The sequence below is a fragment of the Capricornis sumatraensis genome, chromosome 2, assembly GCF_032405125.1.
Source record: "Capricornis sumatraensis isolate serow.1 chromosome 2, serow.2, whole genome shotgun sequence".
Lineage (NCBI taxonomy): Eukaryota > Metazoa > Chordata > Mammalia > Artiodactyla > Bovidae > Capricornis > Capricornis sumatraensis.
In genome coordinates this window covers 194,750,996-194,772,952 of record NC_091070.1, presented here as the reverse complement: position 1 = coordinate 194,772,952, position 21,957 = coordinate 194,750,996, and the positions used below count along the sequence as shown (strand labels likewise).

Genomic DNA, 21,957 nt, shown 5'->3' with positions numbered 1-21,957 from the left:
TAGATCATGTCTAGGATACTCTTCTATTTTGAAACTGTTTTGATCATAGGTTAGATATTTTATACAGATAATATGAGATACTTAGTTTTATTCTGATTAGTTACAACTGCTAATCCGTTTTTTCTAAGCAGCAGAGAGAGGCTGAAATCTTAAGGGACTCCATTTGGAGGAGAAACAGTTGTTTGGCATTAAAAAATCTTAACAGAAATCTTTTGATCTCAGTTTAAGAATTCTGTGTACAGGAAAAAAATCACTAACAGAGGACTTTCTTGTGAAGCAGCAGTTTTGTTAGCTTTGGATTCGTGGAAGGCCTATTGAAATATAAATAAATAGTGTTTTTATGAATTACCATAGTCATTGGATAGAAAGTACCTGGCTTTGATCTTTCACTTTGTATTACTCATTGAAAATAAGAAGTGTGTGGAAATTCTTAACTATTCATTGAAACATTTAACTTTGGGCCTTTTTAGACAATATAATACGTCTGCTGCTGCATTCCATGCTGGCCAGGTCTTTGAATCTGAAGATATAATTGGAATAGCTTTTATTTGTCTAGCTATGATAGATTGATATGAAGAAAATTGGGGCTTATTGCTTTAGCAGATATAATGAGCAATGTGTTTTTTCTTTAGGATCAAACAGAGCACACTGAAACAGCAGGACTGGCTGGTAGTGCAGCAAGCATCATGAGTAAACACATAGAGGTCCGTTCCTTATCACGTGTGTAAGGGAAAAAAGGTAAGAAATCTAGTGATCTTATTTCTCTTGAGAGCTTGAACTTGAGAAAACAAATAGCTTTATAGAAACTAATGCTCATGAATATATATTCTAATTGCTTCATTTATGACACTGTCTCTTATTAAATCAGGAATACTGCTTTTTTTTACAAAAAAGATTTGGCTTAAGTCCAGGGAAAAAGAAGATGTTTTAAAATTCCTATTGAATTATATCAAAATGCTAATTTCTCTACCAGTGCTTAGCTTCTTCCTTTCAGAGTCAACTTCTGCCTTGGGCATAGACAGGTAATTTCAGCATGACAAAGAGCATGAACTTGAGCAATATTATTAAGAGAAAATCTACCCAATTAATTGGTATATCTACCTGATTAATGTTATGAATATTTCTTAGTCAATCGCACAAGTGTTAAATAGTTAAATCTTACTTTAGGATGAGGAATCAGAAATAGATTTAATTACATTATTTTATTTTGTATGTTTAGACTAATTCTGAAGAGCAGTCATTTCCAGCAGAAAATTGGAAGTATTTTATTAATTCTGATAGAGCAAGACTTCTTAATCATTGACATTTTTCTGACTAGGAATCTTCTTTGTTTTCTTTCAAGTCTTATGATTATTTAATGCATAGAAATGGTGGTGGGAAGGGAAGGAATGTGGGTGAGATTGGTTTCAGAGACTGATTATGCCATTCACTATTGGAGTGTTGTGTGCTCTGGCTGAGTGCTCTGGTTTTCCATGTAAGCTTCAAGGGTAGAGGCATGGGTCTGACAGTGTGTGGCAGACTGAGTTCTTAAGGTACCTAGCAGTAGTACTTTCCTCACCAAAACTTCTGGACTTGGAGTTGGCTAGGTATTTCTTGTCCCCTAGCTTTCTCACATATGAGTGTGAGAAAAGAGTGCTTCTGTCTGCCTTCATCTGGCAAAATCTTATTTTTCAGGCATCTCCTCTTTAGGAAGTTTTCAGCCCACTGCAAAGACCATCAATAATAATAAATAATTAGCAATAATAAATTATTGGAGTATTTCTTACAGTAGCCCATCCTACCCCAAATAATATACCCCTGCTCTAGTCTGATTTGGATTCCCATCTTCTTTGGCTCCATAGTACCCAGTGCATATATTAATATCAATTAGTATATATCACAGTATTTCATATTTTAAGTCTACTTATCCATCTTCTATGAAACATTGGGTACTGTTAGGTCAAGGCCATTGTCTTATTGTCATTGTAACCTAATGATTAAAACAATGTCTGATACATAGTAGATGCTCAGGAATATTTTATGCATGAATGCACATATGTTCATTGTAATTAGTATATGGCATAGAGGAAGTAACAGTGAAGGAGACACCCGAGGAGCAATCACATAAGTGCTGTAAAAGACCCTTAAGACTGAGATTCAAAACAGTGTCTAAAAGGTCTCTGGTTAATAGAATAAAAACGAAGAGATACTCAGGAAGAAACTGTACTGAATTAAATAATCATATTCCTCTTTGAGATGTACCGTTGACCCTTGAACAACATGTGGCGCTGACTCTCCGTACAGTGGAAAGTCTGCATATAACCCTATAATCAACTCTATATACATAGTTCTTCCATATCTGCGGTTCCGTATCCGTGGATTCAACCAACAGTGGATCATGTAGTAGTATAATATTTACTATTGAAAGAATCCATATATAGATAGACCCACGTGGTTCAAACCCATGTTGTTCAACAATCATTTGTACATATATGATATTTAGTGACTTCCATTTTGAATAAGAGGTGGACATAAAGGGAGGTAAGATTTAAATTCTCTGAGAGGTCCATCTTATACAATGAAAAGACTACTCCAAGATCTAAGGTTTTCCTTGGAAAATGAAACTAAAGAGGGTCAAGACTTGGGGACATGAGACATAACAGAGACCAAAGGATGAAGTTCCAAAGTAAAAGCAGGAGGATAAAGGGAAATCCTATATTTTAAAGAGAGACCCTTCCCATCTTCTGTTCTTCTTTCACACAGTGATTACCTGGTATTACATCTCTACGCCTCCTTATAGGAGATTATATGACTCTTCTCAGGAGTCCAAAGAAAAGACCTAGATATACTGACATTTGGAGGTCTCCCAGTGAGATAGCTTTGTTCCCCTCCAGTCACCATGCAGTGGAAGCCTTCCAGCTGAGAAGCCACACGTGCAGAGCTTCCAGTTTGCTTTTGGTACTTCATTTGTTCAATGTGAGGCATTTGAGGACAGCATCCAATGTGAAAGACAGAGATCAAACCACAAAACAGGAACTTGGAGGAAATAGTATTGAAACAGAAGGTTTAGAAAAAGAAAAAAAGTCAGAGCAAATTGTAGGTAATTATATTAAAGATGTAAGAAAAGAATTATATCCATGAAGTAAGATCAAGATGTCATAAAAAGGATCAGGAAAAGAAAGTACCCTGGAAATTTAAAATATGATAGTTTTAGTGCATTAAAAAAAAAAAAACTATCTCAGGTTTATAGAAAATTTGCAAGTATAGTACAGAGAATTTTTTTCTTTGAACCATTTGAGAGTAAGTTGCTAGGTGCATCCCCTACTATGTTTGAAACTGTTCCCTTCAAAAAAGGATTTTGTACATAACTACAACACAGCCATCAAATTAGGGAATGAACTTTGATGCATTACCACCATCCAGTTGTCAGACCTTTCTCGTTTTGCCAGATGTGCAAATAATGTCCTTTTTGGTCAAGAGTACTGAGTTTGGGATCACATGTTTCATTTGGTTGGGAAGCCAGCCAGTGTTTTATGCAGTTTCAATCTGACCTCCCCACCCTGTTTTGGAAGTAAGCAAGGGTGTGCATGCTCCCCACAGCCCACAGCCCTTCCCACAGCCCTTCTGTTAGTACAACCAGCCCTTCAACCAGCCAAGGAGACTTGTCTTCCTGGCATCGAACCCCTGGGCTGTGGCTCCCAGTATGCGGCTTCAGTGGCTCACTCCTCAGGGAGGTTCTCTACCTGTGAAATCCCCTTCTTCTTCTGAGTCCCCTCCCAAGCGCACAGTCCCCCACCTGATCACTTTTCTTCCTTTCCTACCTGATTCCGTGTGGATGTTTCCTGTAGCCTCGGTTGTACAAGAGTCTTTCTGCCAGTCTCCAGTTAGTGTTCAGTGAGATGGTTCCACATGGAGATGTATTTTTGATGTGTTTTTGGAGGGAGATGAATTCCAATGTTCTCCTGCTTCACTACCTTGATCTCTCTTCAGTAAACTTTATTTTTTTAGAGCAGTTTTAGGTTCAGAGAAAAACTGAGCAGAAAGTACAGGGAGTTACCATATACCTCACCTACCCCTCTCCCCAGATCCTCTCCCAACCTCCCCTAGTGTGCACATTGCTGTGTCCTTTTTATTGCGATCTGTCAGGGAGCATGAAGTTTGTTTGTCCTATTACTGATGATGTTCATTCACTCTGATCACTCATGAAAGGTGACATCTGCCAAGATTTGCCTCTGAAGTGACTCCTTGTTTTTTGTAATTAGTATTTTTGTGGAGAGGAATTTTGAAACTATATAAATACCCCATTCCTCATTACACTTGGAATTCATTCATTTATGTTGTAAAGACTCATTACTTTCTTTTTTGAAGCCAATGGTTATAATCTGTTGCTACCCTTATTTACTTTGATGTTTAGAATCTCTCTGGTTAGGTCAGTGGAAGCTCCTTCAAGCTGATTTCTGTGTCCTTTGATATGTCCCCATCATTTTTGGACACTTCTTGTTTCTTTTTTGTTTAATTGAAATGTAATTCACATACCATACCATAAAATTCATCCTATAAAAATACATAGTTCAGTGGTTTCTATATATTTGCAGAGTCTTGAAGTCATTACCATTATCTAATTCCAGAACATTTCTATCACTCCAAAAAGAAATCTTGTATCTGTTAGCAGTTACTCCCATTTCCCTCCAATTCCTCCCAGCTGCTGGCAACCCACTAATTTACTTTTTGTTTCTGTGCCTATTTTGGACATTTCATATAAATGGAATCATGTAATCTGTAGGTTTTTGTGTCTGCTTCTTTCAGTTACCATGATATTTTCAAGCTTCATCTATGTTATAGCATATAGCAAAACTTTATCCATTTAAATTATCATACACTATTATATTTTGTTAATATATAATGCCACATTTTATTCATTTATCAATTAATAGATCTTAGAATCATTTTTACCTCTTGGTGTTATGAATAATGTTGTTCTGAGCATTCACAGATAAGTTTTTGTGTGAATGTATGCCAAAGCCTTTGACTGTGTGGATCACAATAAACTGTGGAAAATTCTGAAAGAGATGGGAATACCAGACCACCTGACCTGCCTCTTGAGAAACCTATATGCAGATCAGGAAGCAACAGTTAGAACTGGACATGGAACAACAGACTGATTCCAAATAGGAAAAGGAGTACGTCAAGGCTGTATATTGTCACCCTGCTTATTTAGCTTATATGCAGAGTACATTATGAGAAACGCTGGACTGGAAGAAAACAAGCTGGAATCAAGATTGCCGGGAGAAATATCAATAACCTCAGATATGCAATGACACCACCCTTTCGGCAGAAAGTGAAGAGGAGCTAAAAAGCCTTTTGATGAAAGTGAAAGAGGAGAGTGAAAAAGTTGGCTTGAAGCTCAACATTCAGAAAACGAAGATCATGGCATCTGGTCCCATCACTTCATGGCAGATATATGGGGAAACAGTGGAAACAATGTCAGACTTTATTTTTCTGGGCTCCAAAATCACTGCAGATAGTGATTGCAGCCATGAAATTAAAAGACGCTTACTCCTTGGAAGGAAAGTTATGACCAACCTAGACAGCATATTCAAAAGCAGAGACATTACTTTGCCAACAAAGGTCCGTCTAGTCAAGGCTATGGTTTTTCTAGTGGTCATATATGGATGTGAGAGTTGGACTGTGAAGAAAGCTGAGCGCCAAAAAATTGATGCTTTTGAACTGTGGAGCTGGAGAAGACTCTTAAGAGTCGCTTGGACTGCAAGGAGATCCAACCAGTCCATTCTAAAGGAGATAGTCCTGGGTGTTCATTGGAAGGACTGATGCTAAACCTGAAGCTCCAGTACTTTGGCCAGCTCATGCAAAGAGTTGACTCACTGGAAAAGACCCTGATGCTGGGAGGGATTGGGGGCAGGAGGAGAAGGGGATGACAGAGGATGAGATGGCTGGATGGCATCACCGACTTGATGGATGTGAGTTTGGGTGAACTCCGGGAGTTGGTGATGGACAGGGAGGTCTGGCGTGCTGCAATTCGTGGGGTCACAAAGAGTCGGACACGACTGAGCGACTGAACTGAACTGATGTTTTCTCTTCTCTTGGGAATAAGCCTAGGAGTGGAATAGCTATGCCTTGTGGTTAATTCCTTTTAACTTTTTGAGGAACTGCCAAACTAGTTTCCAAAGTTGCCACACCATTTTACTTTCTTCCCTGCTATGTGTGAGGGTTCGTGTTTCTCTCCATCCTCATCAAAGTTCTTATATTTTTTCTACTTCAGCTTTAGAATCAGGCATTTTTCCATGGAGCTCTAGCTGCTTTTAGTGAATAACAATATTTATAAATCAAATCTGGTGCTAGGTATGCTCATTGCTACATGGAGTGGAGGTTGGGATCTGCTGCTCCAAGTTCTTTGAATATATGTGTACACACACACACTTAGATCTGTGTTTATTGCCAGAAATATGTTTATTGAATACCAAAATTGTGTTTACTTACTACTATAAGTATGCTTATCGAAACCCATGAGCTCAAACTGACAACTCGTATTCCAGACCAACACTGCAGGGTTCTTTGTATTTTTCTCTTTTTCCGCATTTACTTTGTGGTCGTCTTTCCTGTTCTCAGTTTTCCCCTGTGTTAATGGCTTCTCCACCAGTGAGAAACCTTTTCCTATTATCCTTTATGTCCTCGCTTATCTGACTCATCCCTCTGCATGTAGTCTGTGCCCTATCACTGGCTTCTCCCTTTGGTCCTTCTAGTCCTGCTTAGGCTGTGACCTGCCCCCCTGCACTGCCCTCTTAGATCTCCTCCTCACCCTTCCTGCCTGCGAAGCCATCTTACCCACTGTGCTGTCTCTCTGCCAGACCGTCCCCTTCAAGTGGATGCCTTCCTCACCTCTCAGGGACTCTTAACAACCCACGCTGGGCTGTGCTGCAGTTTCCTTCCTTCTTGGGGCCGTGACTTGTTATGCTGGGCCACCCCCACGTAAGGACGTCTGCTTGCCACACTTGGGCTCTGACTCCCCCCATACACAGGTGCCCTCTTCATCTGCTCCCTATTTATTGAACTGTTAATAATTTTCCCTCTTTATTTTTATTTTTTAAACCCTTTATTTTAAAGTAACTATAAATTCACAGGACATTGCAAAAACAGTATAGTTTTTGTGTATCCTTCATTTGCAGTTTTTTTCATTTGTTACATCGTATGCAACTAGAGAAAATATAAAATCCAGGAAATTGGTATTTTACTTGTCCATTCATCAGTTGAGAGATATCTTGGTTGTTTCTACGCTTTTGCTTTTATGAATAATGCTGCTGTGTGCATATTCATAAGTGTATATAGTTCTGTCCCATTTATCACAGGCAGGTTTGTGTAACCACCATTGCAATTTAAGATATAGCACGATTCTGTCACCACAGATACCTCCCTTGTGCTTCTCCTTTATAGTCATGTGAACTCTCCTCTCTCCACTGTCACATATTTAATGACTTCTTAAAATTAAAAACATAATTACAAATCACAGGAAGAAAAGAGCTGAGCAAGGATAGAGATAAACCATGTTATGTTCATGAATGGGAAAACTTAGTATCATTACCAATCCTGAGGGAGGGGCAGGCTACAAATTCTAATTTCTGCAGGTTGATTTTATTGGCACTTTTTTCCATCGGGCACCATTGCTGAGTCTTGGGGCCACTTGGGGCAGTTTTTCCTTCAGCTCCTGGCTTTATCAGAGAGCCCAGTCTGGCCCTCTGTAATGCAGAAACTTCTAGAAGTTTACAGCCAGTGGTTCCCATTCTACTTTCTAGCTTTCAAATCCTGGGTCTGAAGGTTGCTGTCTAGTGTTGTAACCTCGGTGACTGCCAACCTTCAGTTCTCACTCATTGCTGTGGTTTGATCTCTTGTTTGTTAATGGCATATTTCTCTTTCTTGGTTTTGAATTTCACTGTATAAACTCTTTAAAAATAATGTGTTTTATCTAGAGTTTCTGTATTCCAAGTAGAAAGAAATGTTTTCCACCAAAAGCTCAGTACAACTTTTTCCTTTTCTTTTGAAAAATTTCAAGCCTGTAGAAAAGTTGAAAGAATAGTATAATGAAGAATATAAGGTGAAAGAATAGTACAGAAATATCCATCACCAGGTTCATCAATTTCTACTGTTTTGCCTCTTTCTTGAGCACTTTTCTCCTCTCCCCCTCACCGGTGCCACTCACTCACACTGACATTCACATATTTTTTTTCCTGAATTATTTGAAAGTTAGTTGCAAATAACATAACACTTCTTCCCCAAATAGATACAGTAGGTGTCTCTTAAGAGTAAAGATAGTCTCCTACAAAATTTAAATACTTTCAACATCCAGGAAATGATTATTTATTCATTGTATCACTAATGTATAGTCCAAATTCCCCTGATTATCCCTTAAATGTCATTTTTTTTGCTGTGTATTTTATATGTATATTTCCTTGATCCAGTTAGTATTCATGCATAACATTTGGTTATTTCATTTCTTTAGTCTGTCTCAACTCAGAATTGAATACACTGAGTTTTTTGAAGAATTCAGGACAGTTGTCTTAGAATGCCTCACATTCTACATTTGTCTAGTTTGTTTTTTTGTCTAGTTTTTCAGGATTCAATTCATATTAAACAGTTTGAGAAAGAATACCTTGTAGGTAAATGTTTTAAATTTATCGTGTCACATCAGATGCATATTGTCAGCTTGTTAAACTGTTGGTGATGCTAAACTTGTTCATTTGGTTAAGGGAGTAATTACTGTATCTTCTCACTGTAAATGTCCATTTTCTCCCTTGGGACTAATAAATCATCTATAGAATGATATTTTGAAGCATTGTGAAAATTTTCTTCCCCACTGTTTACCTAAAGGTTTTAGGCATCCATTTTTGATGCTTGCCTGAATCAGTAGTTACAGTTGGAGTTCAATACAGTTTCTTGAATGGCTGTTTATACTGTTTATTTATTTCACAGGTGTTTGTGAAATAGGTGCCACATTAGGTTCTGTGACAGTCACATGGTGACTACTGTCTAGTAGGTGTCTTGGAATTATAGCTCAGGGATGGAGCATTTGACTGCAGTTTAGTGGGTGCCTTGTGGTGTCTATGTTGTGGTGGGAGAGACTGACATTAATCAAACAGTCACACAAATATATATTTATAATAAGACTGTGATAATTATTATAAAGGGAAAGGTAAGGGTGCTTTGAGAGATTATAAAGAGAGATCACCTTTTCTAGGGATTCAGGGAAGACTTCTTGTGAAAGTAGTATTTGAGCTAAGAACTAAAGATGTAGAGTTGGCCAAAAAGTTCCTTCAGGTTTTAAGTAAAACAAAAGACACATTTTATATTTTCACCAGGAAATTTATTGAGTAACATATTCACCCTTTAGTTCTACTACCCTTTGCCATTTTTCTGGCAACTTCATAATTCCATCTTCTCAAAACTTTATCTCTTTGAGTAAAAAACTGTCCCAGGTGCTTTTTACAGTCTTCTGGGGAATTAAAATTTTTTCCATTAAGAAAGTTTTGTAAAGACCGAAATAAATAGAAATTCAAAGGTGCAATGTCTGGTGAATATGGCAGGTGAATCAGGACTTCCCAGCCAAGCTGTAACAGTTTTTGCTTTGTTGTTCAGTTGCCCAGTCATGTCCAACCCTTTGTGACCCCATGGACTGCAGCATGCCAGGCTTCCCTGTCCTTCACCATCTCTCAGAGCTTGCTCAAACTCCTGCCCATTGAGTCGGTGATGCCATCCAACCATCTTGTCCTCTGTTGTCCCCTTCTCCTCCTGCCTTCAACCTTTCCCAGCATCAGGTTCTTTTCTAATGAGTCACTCTTCACATCAGGTGGCCAAAGTATTGGAGCTTTAGCTTCAGCATCAGTCCTGCCAGTGAATATTCAGGATTGATCTCCTTTAGGATTGACTGGTTTGATCCCCTTGCAGTCCAAGGGACTTTCAAGAGTCTTCTCCAACACCACACTTCAAAAGCATCAATTCTTCAGTGTTCAGCCTTCTTTATGGTTGAACTCTCACATCCATACATGACTACTGGAAAAACCATGACTCTGACTATATGGACCTTTGTTGGCAAAGTGAAGTCTCTGCTTTTTAATAATGCTGTCTAGGTTTGTCATAGCTTTTCTCCCAAGGAACAAGTGTCCTTGCTCCTAGTTTTTGCCTAGTCATCAAAGAAACATTCACTCTTATGTTGTCCTGATGGAAGATTATGTGTTTTCTGTTGACTAATTCTGGATGTTTTTCATTGAGTGCCACTTTCATTTGGTCCAAATGGGAACAGTACTTGTTGGAATTTATTGTTTGATTTTCCGGAAGGAGTAGAAGATTCCCTTCCAATCCCACTATATACACGATATCACTTTCTTTGGATGAAAACCATCTTTGGTGTGGTTAGTGGTTCATTTCTCTTGCCCCACGATCTCTTCCATTCCATATTATTGTACAGTATTCACTTTTCATCACCTATCACAATTTGTTTTAAAACCATAACGTTTTATGTTTTAAGTAGAGAATCACACACAGAAGTACAGTGAAGAAAGTTTTCATTTACCTTATGTGGAACCCAAACATTAGAGTGATTAACATTACCAAGCTGGTGCAAATAATTTTCAAGGCTTTATTTGGATATTTTGAATATGTTGGTTTATCTCCTATGTGGTATTAACATTTATTGTTCTCAGTTAATGCCTCATTTTGATTGACATCAGCTTCAACTGATCTGCCGGACCGTGGAGTCCCATCCAGCGAGAAATCTCCAGCCCGGAACTTCACCGACCACTTCTGATATGATTGATCAGCCATAGCGCCTTCTCCGTATACTACACAAATCTTTTTTTGCGTTTCAGTTGTGTTTTTATCTTTCTTGAAATAATAAAGCATAGTATGCCAAAAATGTTACTTTTTTCCTTCCATCTTCAATGTTAGAATGTCTATACAAAAATTCACCAATTTTGATGTTTTTTTTAAAGTACACTCTGATATGTCAGCTGTCACAATACAGTTTAACAAAATTGTTTTAAATGAAGTTAAAGACAACTAAGTGCTACTAGAGCCATCTTAGGGAAAAAACTGAGAAAACTTTTTGGCCCACTATTTTGGCAAGAAGTGTGTATATTGGAGACAGATAAAAGGTCTCAGAGAGAAAAGGAGCATGAGACATTGAAGAAATGTATATCAAGTAGTGTTCCAGCACAAAGCATAGTGTCTGCACATAATAGGTGCTCAGTAAATATTAGTGGAAGGGAGGATAGGACTGTAAAATTAGCCTGTGTAATCACTGTTGCTAGATTATTTATTTTATAATAAAAGGATCAACTCCAAGGATCAACTTAAAAACTTAATTACTGATGAAGCATTTATCATGTGGGAGACAGTATTTTAAATGTGTTATCTGTGTTAATTTATTTAATCTTTAGGTATATACTATTATTACTCAGTTTTGCAGATGAAAGTTAAGTCACAGGTAATTTGAGTACTGGACTTCTCAGGTGGCTCAGTGGTAAAGATTTGGCCTGCCACTGCAGGAGACGCAGGAGATGTGGTTTCAATACTTGGGTTGGACAGATCCCCTGGAGAAGGAAATGGCAACCCACCCTAGTATTCTTGCCTTGGAAATTCCATGGATAGTGGAGGCTGGTGGGCTACAGTCTATGGGATCAAAAAGAGTCGGACACAACTGAACGAACAACTGAGCATGCACACAGGCACAAATTGAGTAACTTCCCTAAGGTCAAATAGTTAGCAAGTGAATTAGAAACTAGGATTAGAAGTTGGACGGTCTAGTCCTAGAGTTTATGTTCTTGTCCATTATGCTGTAATTCTTACTATTGTTTAAAGTATAAACAATACCTTTCTCAAATTTACATTCCAGGGCTTCCATAATATAATGCCTGTCACTACAGCTGTGTCCTGCTGTCACCCATGTAAATAAATCCTTGTTCCAGTGTCACTGATTCCTCAGTAATTGCCCATTCCTAGTATGTCTCTCCCTGTTTGAAATTTCACTTGTGCATCTTCCCATGTAGAAGACTATTACAATTTTATCCATCCTTCCAGACCCAGCTCAGATCCATAAATAATGCCTTCCTTGACCATCCAAACTGATGAGCTGATCCATTTCTTGAACTTTTATAGTACTTACTCTGTAATACTCACTTGTTAATTTTGACAGATTAATCATTTACTTTCTTGAGCTGTGTTGTTATGAAAATCATTTTGATTACTGTTTAAATTTTCTCATTTAGCATTGTTTATCATTAAGTAAATGATAAGATTCTTGATGTTAGGGCTCGTATCTGAGACTTCAGTTGATCCCGGTACCCTGCATACAGTAGATGCATTGTAAATATGTTGATCTGATTGTTTCTGTGGCTTAGCTATTGTAACTAATGCTGCAGTGAACATGGAGGTGCAGACTCTCTTCCAGCTAGCAATTTTGTTTTCTTTGGATGTATACCCAGCAATGAAATTACTGGATTATATGGTGGTTATACTTTTAATTCCTTAAGGAGCTTCCATACTTTCTGTAGTGTCTGTATCAGTTTGCATTTCCACCAGTAGTACACAAGGATTCTCTCTTCTCCACATTCTCACCAACACTTATTATTTGTTTTCTTTTTTGATGATAGCCATTCTGACAGGTGTGATGATATCTTTGTGGTTTTGATTTGCATTTCCCTGATGATTGGTGATGTTGAGCATTTTTTCATGTACCTGTTGGCCATCTTATGTCTTCTTTGGAAAAATATCTTTTCAGATCCTCTGCCTACTTTTAAATGTGGTTGTTTATTTTTTTGATGTTGAGTTATATGAGTTCTTTGTATATTTTGGATATTTACCCCTTGGTGGACATATCATTTGCAAGATCTTTTCCCATCCAATAGGCAGCTTTTTTGTTTTGTTGATAGTTTCTTTTGCTGGGCAAAGTCTTTTTAGTTTGATGTAGCTCCATTTGTTTATTTTCACTTTCGTTTCTCTTGGCTAAAGAGCCATAGCCAAAGGAATATTGTTAAGGCTGATGTCAAAGAGTATATTACCTATGTTTTCTTTTAGTTTTATGGTTTCAGGTCTTATATTCAAGTATTTTTATCTATTTTGAGTTTATTTTTGTATATGGTATGAGAAAGTAGTCCAGTTTGATTCTTTTGGATGTAGCTGTCCAGTTTTCCCAACACCATTTATTGAAGAGCTGTCTTTGCCCTATTCCCTTTTTTATAGGTTAATTGTCCATACAAGTGTGGGTTTTTTCTGAGTTCTGTGTTCTGTTCCATTGATCTATGTGTCTGTTTTTGTGTGACTACTGTGCTGTTATAATTACTGTAGCTTTGTAGTATAGTTTGGCATCACAGAGTATATTATGGGGTGGTTTTTAAATAGTGATGTTATCAGTTATTAGTAATCGGTTTGTTCTTCATATTTTCTATTTTTTATGATTTAGTGTTGGTAGGATGTATGTGACTAGGACTTTATTCATTTATTCTGAGTTGTCCAATTTATTAGAATATACTTATTCATAGTAGTCTGTTATGCTCCTTTGTATTTCTGTTTTATCAGTTGTAATATCTATAAATTATATTTTAATAATTGGGAGTATAATAAAATTTGATCTTTTTTCTAGATTTAAATAAGTCTCTTGAGTGGTGTTTTCTCACCGATGGAGAATTACTTCCAAGCAGAAGCTTACAACCTGGACAAGGTGTTAGATGAATTTGAACAAAACGAAGGTGAGAATTTAGTTTGGTGACACTATTTGAATGTATTTATGATATAGAAAATGTGGGATTATAAGAGGATGCAGTACTAAAGCAGAGAAAGTTGGGTCCAATGCCTTATTGATGATAGTACTATATATTAATACTAAGAGGAAGAACTAACACTTTTTTAGCCCTAACTATGTGCCAGATACTAAGCTAACCCATAACCCTAGGCTAATTCCTGATTCATGTAAATTTGAAACCTATTATTTTGGGATTTTATTAGATGTATGTAGTTGGGCTTTATAAATATCAAGTGAAAGTGTATTGTCCTTTCAGTTTGGATCATTTATACAAATATCTTCTCACTCTCTTCTCTGGTTTCTTCCCTGCTTGTATCGCAGTTTTTTGTCATCCACACAAATGTTACACATAATCATGTGAATACTGTCTCTAGAATACCGCTGACTCTCATTAATAAAAGTATAGTTCTTTACCTCGGTCTCTTTGCAACTTCTGTAGGTTCTAGTAGAATATTTTCTACATAGTTGATTTGCAAAATATTCCTGTTGAGTCAGTAAAAATTGTCACTCTCGTTGAAATATAGTGTTTGCTTACCAAAAATAGCTCCTTTTAAAGGAGAATGATTTCAGAAGCCAGATTTTTTGCAACTCTGCTGATCATTTGTTTCGAACTTTTTCTTTTTTTTAACTTTTTGGTTGCTCTGTGTCTTCATTGCTGTGTGTGGGCTTTCTTTAGTTGCGGCAAACAGAGGCTGCTCTTCACTGCAGTGGCTTTCTTGTTGAGGAGCACAGGCTCTGTGTATGTGAGGAACTGAATTCATGCTCCCCGCATTGGCAAGCAGACTCCCATCTACTGTACCACTAGGGATGTCCTGTTTTGAACTGTTTTTAAAAAATCTCAGTTGTTGTTGTTTAGTCATTCAGTCGTGTCCAACTCTTTGTGACCCCATGGACTGTAGCATGCCAGGCTTCACTGTCTTCCCAGCGTTTCCTCAAATTCATGTTCATGATGTTGGTAATGCCATCCAACCATCTCATCCTCTGTCACCCCATTCTCCGCTTGCCCTCAGTCTTTCCCAGCATCAGGGTGGGAGTTGGCTCTGGGAGTTTCCAGTGAGTTGGCTCTTTGCATGAGGTAGCCAAAGTATTGGAGCTTCAGCTTTGGTGTCAGTGAATATTCAAGGTTGATTTCCTTTAGGATTGACTGGTTTTATTTATCTCCTTGCTGTCCAAGGGACTTTCAAGAGTCTTCTCCAGCATCACAATTCAAAAGCATCAATTCTTCAGTGATCAGCCTTCTTTATGGTCCAACTTTCACATCCATACATGACTACTGGAAAAACCATAGCTCTGACTATCTGTACCTTTGTTGGCAAAGTTATATCTCTGCTTTTTAGGTTTTAAACACTGTCTAGGTTTGTCATAGCTTTTCTTCCAAGGAACAAGTGTCTTTTCGTGGCTGCACTGCACCATGGCTGCAGTGATTTTAGAACCCAAGAAAATAAAATCTGCCCCTGTTTCTATTTTTTCCCCCATCTATTTGCCATAAAATGATGGGACTGGATGCCATGATCTTAGTTTTTTGAATGTTGAGTTTTAAGCCAGCTTTTTCACTCTTCTCTTTCATCCTTATCGAGAGGCTCTTTAGTTCCTCTTAACTTTCTTGTCATTAGAGTGATATCATCTGCATATCTGAGGTTATTGATATTTCTCCTAGGAATCTTGATTCCAGCTTGTGATTCATTCAGCCTGGCATTTTGCATGATGTGCTCTGCATAGACGTTAAATAAGCAGGGTGACAATGCACAGACTTGACAATGTACAGACTTGTACAGTGTACTCCTTTCCCGATTTTGAGCCAGTCCACTGTTTTGTATCTGAATTAACTGCTGCTTCTTGACCCGCATTCAGATATCTCAGGAGGCAGGTACGGTGGTCTGGTATTCCCATCTCTTTAAGAATTTTCTACAGTTTGTTGTAATCCACACAATCAAAGACTTTAGTGTAGTCAATGAAGCAGAAGTAGATGTTTCTTTGGAACTCCCTTGCTTTCTCTGTGATCCAGTGGATGTTGGCAATTTGAACTCTGGTACAGCTGTGCATCTGGAATTTCTTGATTCACGTACTGCTGAAGCTTACCTTAAAGGATTTTGAGCATTACCTTTCAATTTCTAGTATGTGAAATGAGTGCAATTGTACGGTAGTTTGAACATTCTTTGGAATTGCTGTTCTTTGGGATTGGAATGAAAACTGACCTTTTCCAGTCCTGTGGCCACTGCTGAGTTTTCCAAGCAGTTTGCTGACATATTGAGTGCAGCACTTTCATAGCATCATCTTTTAGAATTTTAAATAGCTCTGTTGAATTCCATCACCTCACTAGCTTTGCTCATAGTTGTACTTCCTAAGACCCATTTGACTTTACACTCCAGGATGTCTGGCTCTAGATGAGTGACCCCCACCATCATGATTATTCTGATCATTATGATCTTTTTTGTATAGTTCTTCTGTGTATTCTTGCCATCTCTTAATCTCTTAAAGGAAGTACATGTTACCAAATCTCACATCTCTGCTAGCCCAAATTTGGGGAACTCAGGATTTAACATTTAGCAGTCAGAGTATATTAATCCCATTCTCCATGCAATCTGAATTTTTTTTATGGCTTTTGCAGTCTGACCTTTCTAGCTTCTTTTCACTACATTCTTACACTAATTCTTTTTTCACCTCAAGCTGGTTTACTTAATTGCTCTTTCAGATTCTTGTGCTTGGGGCTGTACTTTTCCTTTTTTCTCTTTTATATATGTCCTGTTTCCAGGTTTATGTAAAATTGTCTTTGAAGCCCAGCACATATCCTCCTGCTTCCATGAATTCAAGTTTGCTGCATCAGCCTGTGAAATATCTTTATACTTAATTTTATTTTCTACTACTACATAGTAGTTTTCAAATACTTAATCTATCATATACTACTAGTTAGATATTCATGTTTGCTGTATCTATTTCTTATTTTTGCAGCTAGATTATGTGCTTTTCGGAGGCCAGAGCTATCATTTAATCTCATGTTCCTCAACCTCAGTGCTTTTACTGTGGTATCACTTAGCATGTTTTTATTGTGTATCTACTGCATATTTATCAGAATGTTTTTATTGTGTACCTATTACATAATCAAGTGCTCTGCAAAGCTAGGACTAACACTGATGGGAAGAAATGGTTTCTGCCTGAAAATGTCAGGTAAATCATTGTATTTCAGTGTAATAAAAGCTTTGATAGAGATATGAACAAAGTACTAAGGAAACCTTAAAAATTAATGTTGCTACTAGAGGAAGGGACTTCCCTGAGAACAGATTGTATCTATGTAATTTCAGGGCTGTGATTATCAGATTTACTCTAGGAAGAAAGCAGGAAAGGCAATAATTGCAAAGTGCTTTGTTTCTTACTTCTCTAATTAGACATACACATAGCACTATAACTTGGGAAAGTAGCCATCATAGTTATGATCTATTAAAAATAAACATTAAATGAAATTTTGATTATTGATAGAGTATAAAAACATTGATTTAATATGGCAAATGCAGAATTTCTGCCAAATTTCCTCAGTATAATTATGAACCTAAGAAATAATGTATTGTAGCATGGTTATAAGCAGAATTTCACATACTGTAGGAAACTTTTAAACTTGTTGCAGACAAATTTCAAATATATACAAAAGTAAATAGAATAGTATAATAAATTCCTGTGTACTCATTACACAGCTTCAGTAGTGAGTGACATGCTGCCATTTTTCATTTATATATCTTCATTTATTCCTTACTCCCTGCTTCATTGTTGTTTTTTTTTTTTTACAGATTTTTAAAGGTAAAATTTATACATTAATTGTATAGATCTTAAATGTACAGTTTTGACCAAAGATATATCCATATAACCCACATCTTAGTCATGATGTAGATTATAGAACTTTCTGTCTCCACAGAAAATTCCTTTGTTTCCTTTCCACTCAATTACTATATCCTCATCACTGTTCTAATTTGTTTTTCACTTTAGATTAGCCCCTACCCCATACTGTGCTTAGCCTATCCAAGGCCTACCCGATTACTGCACTCCCCTGCTCAGCTCAAAGGACAGCCTGCCAGTCACTAATTATGTTAACTAGATCGAGGTAGAATTCTTTTGTTGTTTGAAATGTTCTGAGATATTACCATTTGGTGATATATAATTCAGGGAACTGTCTTAAATGTTTTCTCTTATCCATAGCTAAAAATCAGAAACTTCATATCATAGGAATATTCTGTTTTCACATATCTTAGGTAGATTTTACTTTCAGAGAACATTTGCAAGTGTATTTCAGTAACTTAGTCCTAGCCTTATCAGCGTTACCAACAAACTTATTGTAATTATTTATTTTTTCAGATGAAACCGTTTCTCCTATTTTATTGGATACAAAGTGGAATAAGATTCTAGATCCTCCTTCTCTTCAGCTGTCATTTAACTCTGCACTGACCAGTGTGAATGAACCTACAGTTTCTGAGTCACAGCCACAACTGAAAGTCTTCTCTCTGGCTCATTCAGCTCCTCCTAACACAGAGGGAGAGGACCACTGTGCTAATGGACAAGACTGTAGTCTGAATCCAGAGATCAACACAATGTGGATTGATGAAAATGCGGTTACAGAAGACCAGTTAATTAAGAGGAACTGTAATCGAGATGATCAATGCAGTACTGTCGAAGTGGGAGAGAAGAAATGTGGAAACCCAGCTTGTCTGCCAGATGAGAAGAACGTTCTTGTTGTAGCTGTCATGCATAACTGTGATAAAAGGACATTACAAAGTGATTTGCAGGATTGTAATAATTATAATAGTCAGTCCCTCAAGAATGCTTTTAGCTGTTCACTGGATAATGAAAACAGACAAACTGATCAGTTTAGTTTTAGTATAAATGGGTCCACTGAAAAAGATATGAACTCAGAGAAACAAATGGATCCGTTGAATAGACCAAATCCAGAGGGGGATTCTGATAAGTATATATGTACTACTTCTGATAATCTAGCCAGTGTTTGTTCCCCTTCACAGTTACAGGATGATGAAAATATAGACAGAGACCCCTCCATGTCTGTGATTACAAGTTTAACACTAGATTCAGTAATCTCATCCCAGCGAACAGAGGAAGGTCCTGCTGTAAAGCAAGAGGACGCCACCCCAGATGAGATTCTCACTGGCAAAACCAGCTCTCCTAGGACAGACCTGGGGAGTCCAAACTCCTTTTCTCACTTGAGTGAGGAGATTTTGATGAAAAAAGAGCCAGCAGAGGAGAGGACAACTGAAGAATCCACCCAGTCTGCTTCACCTTTACTTCTCAAAACTGACATGCCTAATGGATCTGGCAGGGATGATAACTCTGAACAGGTTTCAGATTGTCTTGTGCCCAGTGAGGTTAAAGCTGATGACAAGGAAGGCTGTAAACATGAAGAAATTCTTGGCACTAAAGAACTTGTTAATATGACAGAGCATTTCTCTGAATCTCAGGAGATGACTAACTGGAAGTTGACTAAACCAAACAAGATGAATGAGAGCCAAGTAAAAAAAGAAAATGAGAAGTTCCTGCAGATGAATCAGCCTGAAGACACCTGTGATGATAGTGGAGCGTGTGATAGAACGGCAGAAGCAGGTCTAGATTTAAAAGGAACTTGCATGAATGAAAGTGAAGGATGTGATTTCTCCACTGTTATAGATACACCAGCAGCAAATTCACTATCTAATTGTTGTGATTCCTATGGAATGCAGAGCCCAGTTGTTTGTTTTGTTCCAAAGACTTTACCCTCCAAAGAAGATTCAGTAACAGAAGAAAAGGAAATAGAGGAGAGCAAGTCGGAATGCTACTCAAATATTTATGAACAGAGAGGAAATGAAGCCACAGAAGGGAGTGGACTACTTTTAAACAGCACTGGTGACCTAACGAAGAAAAACTATTTACACAATTTCTGTAGCCAGGTTCCATCAGTGCTTGGGCAATCTTCCCCCAAGATAGTAGCAAACCTGCAATCTATCAGTGTTCCTTTTGGTGGTGCAAGACCCAAGCAACCTTCTAATCTTAAACTTCAAATTCCAAAGCCATTATCAGACCATTTACAAAATGACCTTCCTGCGAACAGTGGAAATACCACTAAAAACAAAAATGATGTTCTTGGGAAAGCAAAATTAGGGGAAAATTCAGCAACCAATGTGTGCAGTGCGTCTTCGGGAAACATCTCTATTGCTGATACAAATGGGGACCATTTAGAAAGTTATGAATCTGGGATATCCAGTAGACCGTGCCTTGCATTAGCTCCAGAAAGCCCAGATAATGATCTCAGAGCTGGTCAGTTTGGAATTTCTGCTAGAAAGCCGTTTACCACTCTGGGTGAAGTGGCTCCAGTGTGGGTACCAGATTCTCAGGCTCCAAACTGCATGAAATGTGAAGCCAGGTTTACATTCACCAAAAGGAGGCATCATTGCAGAGCATGTGGGAAGGTAAGTTGTGTGTGTCAGGAATCTGGCATGTGCATTTTACAATGCTCAATTAAAACTTAATAAAGGTAATATAGGGAGCATGCTTAAGGCTGAGATGAGATTACAAATAGCTTTTGAATATACAGTTCTAGTAAATTTCCAAATGAAAAATGGCCTTGCTGATTCTTAGTGTTTATATAATTTTCTTGTTGTTGTGAAGATTTAAGCTGAATCAGTTTTCAAGAAGAGATGAGAACTGCAGAAGTGGTAACTTTGATTTCTATATTGATACTTGCTTAATGGAATAGCTTGAAACGGGAAATTATTCTTCTGAATAAGATTTTAAGAAATTTAAGAAATGTTTATAATTGACTTTATATTTTTTAATTCTTGAGTAATTATACTTAGAATCCATCCCAGTTTTTACTATAGAATTTTTGTCATTGTATTAGACATTCTGGAACTTTCTGTACACATATTTTTGTCTTTTCCCCCCATATAACTTTGACTCAAAAGACTTGAAAGCTGTTGATCCTTGTGACAATGTAATAAGGATAATTGATATTCCTTAGTTCTCCCAAAATTCTGTTAGCTAGTGACACATCAATATACTAATATTTCTTTAAGCAAGAACTATAAACAAGGAGGAAATAGGATTTTGTATTTTTTAAAGTAATGTAAGGTTTTGTGTCAGGTCTGAATTTGAACTTCAGCTTTATTACTGTTAACTATATAACTTTATTAAGCTTTGCGTGCATGCTAAGTTGCTTCCATTGTGTCTGACTGTGCAACCCTGTGGACTGTAACCTGCCAGTCTCCTCTGTCAGGGGATTCTCCAGGCAAGAATACTGGAGTGCGTTGCCATTTCCTTCTCCAGGGGGTCTTCCCAACCCAGGGATCAAACCCATGTCTCTTACATCTCTTGTATTGGCAGCAGGTTCTTTACCAGTAGTGCATGTGCCAAATTTGTCATAAGAAAACAACCCAAAAGATAACTTTCATTGGGCTACTCTGAAGATTAAATGAAATTACATGTAGTAGTAAGTACTCAGTAAATGACCTCTGTTTCTCTTCTTGCCTGATTTAATGGTCTGTCTGAATTAATTAGATTGCCGTCAACTTCAAGGGACAGACTATCTGGCTCTCAGTGACTCAAACAAAAATAACATTTATTTCACATAGCAAGAGGCCTGAAAATAGAGACTCTGCTGTGTCTGGGTATAGAGTCAGGGTTACTGAAGTTCTCTTGGTCTTCCCTTCATGGTCTCAATATACTGTGGCACAGCTTTAAGCATGAAGTCCTACCTGATGACTTCCTAAGTACAGAGAAGCTGGTCAGTGGCAAAAAAGCCTATTTCTCTTGCCACCCTCTCATCAGGAAGGAAAGAAACCCCAGCAACTTCTTTCAATTTATTGGCCACTTCTAGACCACAGATCCAATTTAGACCAATGACTGACAACAGGGAACAGAATTGCCAGGATTGGCAAAGATCAATTGTGATTCACCCCTTGGGGCTGAGCCAATAAGGCAGCATTAGCCCCAGAAAGCTCAGATAATGAAAAGAATATTAAAAAATACAAAATCCTATTTCCTCCTTGTTAGTAGTTCTCACTTAAAAAAAACCTAGTATATTGATGTGTTACTAGCTAACAGAATTTTGAGAGAACTAAGGAATATCAGTTATCCTTAGAACGTCACAAGGATCAATAGCCTTCAACTCTTTTTCGAGTCATAGTTATATGGGAGGGGGGGAGACA

The 21,957-nt window shown here is 37.6% G+C and overlaps 1 protein-coding gene across 2 annotated transcripts in view; it reads left to right on the top strand.

Moving 5' to 3' along the window:
- Nucleotides 1–13,660: 13,660 nt before the first annotated feature.
- ZFYVE9 (zinc finger FYVE-type containing 9) overlaps nucleotides 13,661–21,957 on the top strand; it is a 103,419-nt gene continuing 95,122 nt past the window's right edge. For both annotated transcript variants that reach the window (XM_068963563.1, XM_068963562.1), the window contains exons 1-2: nucleotides 13,661–13,730; nucleotides 18,125–20,220. In XM_068963563.1, coding sequence (XP_068819664.1) covers nucleotides 13,661–13,730; nucleotides 18,125–20,220 — 2,166 coding nt within the window. The remainder of the gene's footprint in view (nucleotides 13,731–18,124; nucleotides 20,221–21,957) is intronic.